Raw genomic sequence first — 6,000 nt, forward strand, 5'->3', positions numbered from 1 at the left:
TCAGAATTGAAAATTAGTAACCAAAAATTGTCGTTTATTTAGTTCTTCTATAAGTCTTTAAATATTATCTAGATTGAGCAGTCTTTAGCACGTTAACTACAGCCTACATATACATTTTCAGGGAACTTACAAAAATTATTTTACAGATCCGCATTATAATATCAAAAACTATCTATTGCAAAGTTAAAAATATTGTAACAACTCATATTCCAAAAATAATTTCAAATCTAAAGGCCAAAATGTTATATAAATAAGTTCATATCCAGAGACCAGTGTGGGCTGTAAAAAAAAAAAAGTTTCTCTCAAAGTTCTCATGTTAAGGGGTTTGTAAGTCCAGATACCACTGTATGTAAAATTAAAAAAGCTTTTATGTCATACTTATTATATTGTTGTAAACTCTGTACACAAGATTACAAAAATTTGAATTTTTAAATTTTTACAATTTAATTTTCTTATTTTAGGAACAATTAATCTTAAGCATTTCAAAGAAAGTTGAAACTCTTAGAAGTGAGCAAACAAATGTTCGAGCTGAAATGCTTCAAAATGAATTACTAGGTGAGGATATTGCTAATCGTTTGCAGGCATTAGCCAAACCAAATGAGCTCGAAAAATATTCCCTTCATGTTGAAGAAATGGAGAAAATAGTTAACCTATTGCTTTCCCTTTCTGGACGACTGGCTCGAGCAGAAAATATTTTGAAAAGCATGCCAAAGGACAGCAGTTCTGATGAAAAGGTGAGTCTTGAATATTACCTAATCATTCCTAATATTAATCAATGAAAATTTTTTATATATAATTGTATTTGATTTTAATTTTTCACTATTTATAGACTTAAAAACATGCATATTTCTTGTAATTTTACTAATCTGATTGTTTTTCAGTATTTTTTTAAATATCATGTATATTATACTTGCTGTGTTAATGACTTATTACTGGATTTAGATGTATGCTAACCAAAGTGTAGATGTGCATCAACATCATTAAGTAACTAATATGTATTAAAACATAGTCTTGCATTTAATTGTATGTTTAAATGTGAATAGCATTTTTATCTATGTAAAGCTCTCAAAAGGTTCTTTCATTCATTGGGAGACATACCTTAAAGCTGTTTTTTCCTCTTAAGTTCATAAACCTTTGTTACTTAAATGTGTAAGGATCTGTAGCATGTACTTTTTATCCTATGTTGATAGTTATTAAAACTCAATTTATCTTAGTCTGTATACTTTATAAAATAATATTAATAAAAACTGTCGGTGTTTTTTTTTTAACTGGCAACTTAGATAATATGTATATAAATTTGAGAATAAATCTTTAATTCATTGCTGATCTTTCAGTCATATTCGTTTTTAACGTGCATTGGTATTTAAAAATACTGAAGTCTTATTTAAATGTCTTTCACATTTAATATTATTATTCATCTACATTATTGGTGAAATTTTTCAGATACTTTTATAGCAACAGCTAAAAATACAAATTTAATGCTTAAACATTCATACATTCTAAATCCTGCTTTTAAAATGGATCTTAGCATAACTGTAATTTATCAGACTGTTTACTAATTGAAAATCTCTTCTGAATCATGAAATTGCTATTCTTCTATCCTTCCTCTTTGGGGAATTTGTATGCTTTCTATTTAATGTTTTAAGATTTATAAATTAATGAGATTGCTTTTAATCTTCATAATTAATTGAAAGCTAATTGATATATTTGCTGATGGTGAAGAAAATGAATGTTTGCAGTAATATTTTTATAAGGTTTTGAAAAATGGAAAGGACTAACTCTATGCTTGTTTGGGGATTTTCTCTCCCACACACAAGCTTTCATATTTTCATATATTTAATCACCAGCTTTCTCCTTTTTTCAAATGTTTTTAGATCTTATTGCAATTTCATATACAATGATTATATAATTGAGACATTTTTTAAGTAATGTCTGTATTTACCTTTTGTAAATTCACAATATTCAGTATTTCAAACTTCAATACACTTCTTCCCCTTTCCTCCAAAAAATTTTAGTGTTTTCCAAGTATTTCTGATAGAGCTTTGATAGGGCATTTTTACATGACTTCCTCCCCCTTACATATAGCATCACACTATATTTCAGTTTGTTTATTATTTTAGTATAAAGTATGTTGTTTATCTTTTATGATCATGCTATTGATTTTCAATTTTGAGAAATTCTTGACAATAGTGTGTTTACTTACCTTTTCTTTGCACCATTTAATAACAGTTTATTCTAACACATACACAGAAGTTAAGAGTTAATAAAGATGTTTCAATAGTAGAATATTTTCTTTGTAGAAAGTATATATATATATATATATGCATTATATCTGAATTGTTCTTTCTGGAAAGTATATATATATATGCATTATATCTGAATTGTTCTTTCTAGAAAACTGTTATCATTTCATTATGACTATGAAATTTTGTTAGACTTGGCCTTCATAAATAGATATCTGCTATTAAAATATAAGACTAACACAGAAAACTAAGTGCAAACTTAAATCTTTTAATAAATTCTAAGAAACAACTTTGCAGTGAGCTTAAATGCCCCAAAATTAAACAGTAATCGTAATGCTCTGAGCAATTTTCAGATAAATGTCTTGTCAACCCAGAAAGCATTAATGTATCTTTATCTCCTGCTTCTAAATAATATCAAATTTAATGAGTTTTTTAAACTGCATTATTTATAATCTTGCTTCTTAATTTCATTACTGGCTGCAGTATTGTTCTTGCTTGCAGGAGAAACTACAGATCTTAAATAGCTCAATTACATCCACTCTTATTCAGGACAAGGACATAAATATGATTTGTGTAATACATATGTGCTTATCTGGTTGGCTGCTGTTTTTTATGTTCACTCCTTCAAGTGTGTCAGGATATTTAAACACCAACATCGGTGCAATAAATCATTCTAATTTCCTTACATATATCCTTTCACATTAGTCAGCATAATTGTGTTTGAAATAAAGAACTCTCACAATTGAATTTAAAGTTGGGCATGTGGTAAATTTACGAGACCGATATAAGAAAGTAACAAACTGAACCTTTTTATATGTGTTTAAATCATTGAGGTGGATGTATTATACATCACACCACATGTAAAACTAAATTAAGAATATGCAGCTTATAGGCATGCTGAAATGGCATGTTTGTTTTCCTGTAACTAGAATAAAGTTCAGATGCAGGTTAAATCTAGCATCCATCCAATGTTTTACCATTGGGAATGAGAGATAGTGTTATTTTAAACTGTTTAATATCTGTAGTGTTAGAAATTTTGGATCTGCAGTAGGTTTCTTATATTTTTTGGTATATTTCTTTATAATTGTTTGAATAATTCGAAACTTGAAAGGTGAGTGTTGGTTGTCTGGAAAGAGATTATTTCTCTAATTCTTTGGGCTTGCATATTGCAGCATTCTGAAGCATTATTTAAAGTATTAAATTTTCGCAAATTTCTAATATAAAAAGCATGTGCAGAAAACAAAAATTCATCAAGCTATGTAATTTACATAGTTAAATTCTCTAATCTATTTTAGAACTGATTTGATATTCTCTAGTTCATAAGTGTATATCAGAGTTTCACTTTGTTAATTGATAATTTAATATCCTCATGGTTAAGTTTTTTTTGTGAAACATTAAGTAAAATCTTATTAATATTCCAATGAGCCAGTAATGGTATCATTTTTGTTATAAAAATACATGTAACTTCTTAATTTCCAGTATTGTTTATTTAAAAAGTTATATTCAGGTGTTATTAATAATGTAACTAAACACATCACTTTTTCCTTCAATTTAGAGAATTTTGGAAGCTAAAAGAGATAAACTGCTAGAGCAACATGAAGATGCCCGCAGATTAAAAGAAAGTATTGACAGACGTAGCAGCCAAGTTTCTACATTCCTTCATCGATATTTATCAGATGATGAATATGCTAATTATGATCGTTTTATAAAGATGAAAACTAAACTTATTGTTGATAATCGTGAATTAGATGAGAAAATCAATTTAGGTGAAGAACAGTTGGCTGCACTTAGTGTCGTAGCTCATCTTTGGAAAAGTGCCAACTCGTAAAATTAGTTCTTTTTTGTTTAGCTTTTAAACTGAAGTGATAGATGAGTATTGGATGATTATGGAATCCAAATTATGAATCTCCTATTGCTTGGCGGCAATGTCTGCTGTAATCAGGCCAGCCAAACAATAGTGATGATGTATTTATGTATGATGCTGTGAAAAATCTTCAAGGCTGCATAGAACTTTTAAAGAATTAAATTTATTAATATACCTTTTCTCAGTTGAGTAGTATTTTTTTTTTTTGGCTTTATAATGTATCCATGTTTTAAAAATGAAATAGAAATTATCATTTATTTTTTAAACCTTATTTACTCTTTCTATATTCTGTGTAAATTATACTAAACATTAACATTTTCAAAATATCTTCAAAAATTAAAAGTGCTGTGAAGCTAAGAATATTGTTACAGCATCGTGCTCTCAGAATTGTGCCATTTGAAGATATGAGCTACACATGTTAGGATTGGCTGTGCCATTTCTGTCATTACAAAAATGACATGTACATAAAAACTGATATACATATTATATATATATACATACATATATATATATATATTTGTGAATGATGAATCTCGGCTGATTGTGCATTTATGCTGGACAATACATATATTTACCCACCCTGCTTTTGTGCTTGTTAAAAATTATTACCGGTGATGCAGAAAATGGTAGTTTCCAGTTGTGTAATTTTTAAAAATGTGATCGATTTTTGCTAATTTTTCATTTTCAATGTTTCACTAAATATGTTGACAACTGTCATCTGTGTTTGGGGATATTGTGTGTAAAAAATCCTTCCCCATTGATTGAGTGCAGCTTATGTGCTTATGTCATCTTATTATCTATTTTAGCACAGCTTTTTAAATTTTGTTTTTCAAATAACTGACATAAGCTGTTTGGTAGAAGTATTTTCAAACATGCATGCATCATTAGCTTTGGTGAATAATAAATCTAGTTATATATTTTAATGCAAATTATTTTAAAATTGGAATTGTGTCTTAAGTTCTGATGTAACATATAGAGAAATGAATTTGTGTATTCTCTATAAATTCAATAAATTTATAAGCATTCTAAAAATATTCCAGTACTGTAAACTTTTTGTAAAAGTAATGCTGAAATGTAAGGTTGGGTTTGTCATAAAATTACTATAGTATTTTCTTAAAGAAATGCAGTATACTTTATTTGACAAAAAAAATGGAAGATTAAAATCACTTAGTTGCTTTTTTGTATTGTATTGTTTTATGCTGCATTAGGATTGTTCCAAGCAATAAATGTACATATTCATAAACTGAGCTGTCTAATTCTTTTAATATACTATTACATATTTCTTTTCAGGATGTCACAAAGTGCTATTATCTCTTAAATTAAGTCATCTTATCAGTTACATTGAATTTTTGTACTTGTTATATGGAGTACTGACAAAAGTTTTACAGTATAAGCTATACAATACATTTCACTGTATAATTTTTAATTATAATTAGTAATTAATAGCCTAATTTTAAAATTAGGAACCATGTTAGCTCAGAAGTTTCATTTTAAGCCATATGTCTTTATAGTTTCTGAAAGAAAATTTTCTAAATTTCATTATATCTAACAAATTAGTACGGTGAAAGCTTATGTTACAAGTTTTTTAAAAAAAAATCCACATTTTCATCTAGGTCTTTAGTATAGTAAATTTTTTTGCACTTTCTGCTCATAAAAATATAAGAAAATATCTGCATGTGAGTACGATTTGCTGAAAAGTTATGTTCATTAGGTACCAGAGAACTTCAACCATAACTCTATATTAGCTATATTTCTTCAAAATAATGGCAAATTGTCTTAAAGGGCTCTGATCATAGGCTTAAATGCAAAATTTGTAAATAAGGGAAATTATTTTTATTACTTATTTTATTCTATTACAATAACTATAATTATTGTTTACATAAAAGATAATTA

The 6,000-nt window shown here is 27.5% G+C and overlaps 1 protein-coding gene across 6 annotated transcripts in view; it reads left to right on the top strand.

The window, feature by feature from the left end:
* The window catches only part of LOC118184567 (uncharacterized), a 761,893-nt gene extending 756,543 nt beyond the window's left edge, over positions 1-5,350 (top strand). For all 6 annotated transcript variants that reach the window (XM_085809993.1, XM_085809992.1, XM_085809990.1 and 3 more), the window contains 2 exons: positions 462-734; positions 3,799-5,350. In XM_085809993.1, the coding sequence (XP_085666119.1) occupies positions 462-734; positions 3,799-4,071 (546 nt within the window). In that variant the 3' untranslated portion in view covers positions 4,072-5,350. The remainder of the gene's footprint in view (positions 1-461; positions 735-3,798) is intronic.
* Positions 5,351-6,000: the final 650 nt, after the last annotated feature.

Source organism: Stegodyphus dumicola, chromosome X2 (genome assembly GCF_044657685.1).
Source record: "Stegodyphus dumicola isolate Sdum_Otavi_A_Nest chromosome X2, ASM4465768v1".
Lineage (NCBI taxonomy): Eukaryota > Metazoa > Arthropoda > Arachnida > Araneae > Eresidae > Stegodyphus > Stegodyphus dumicola.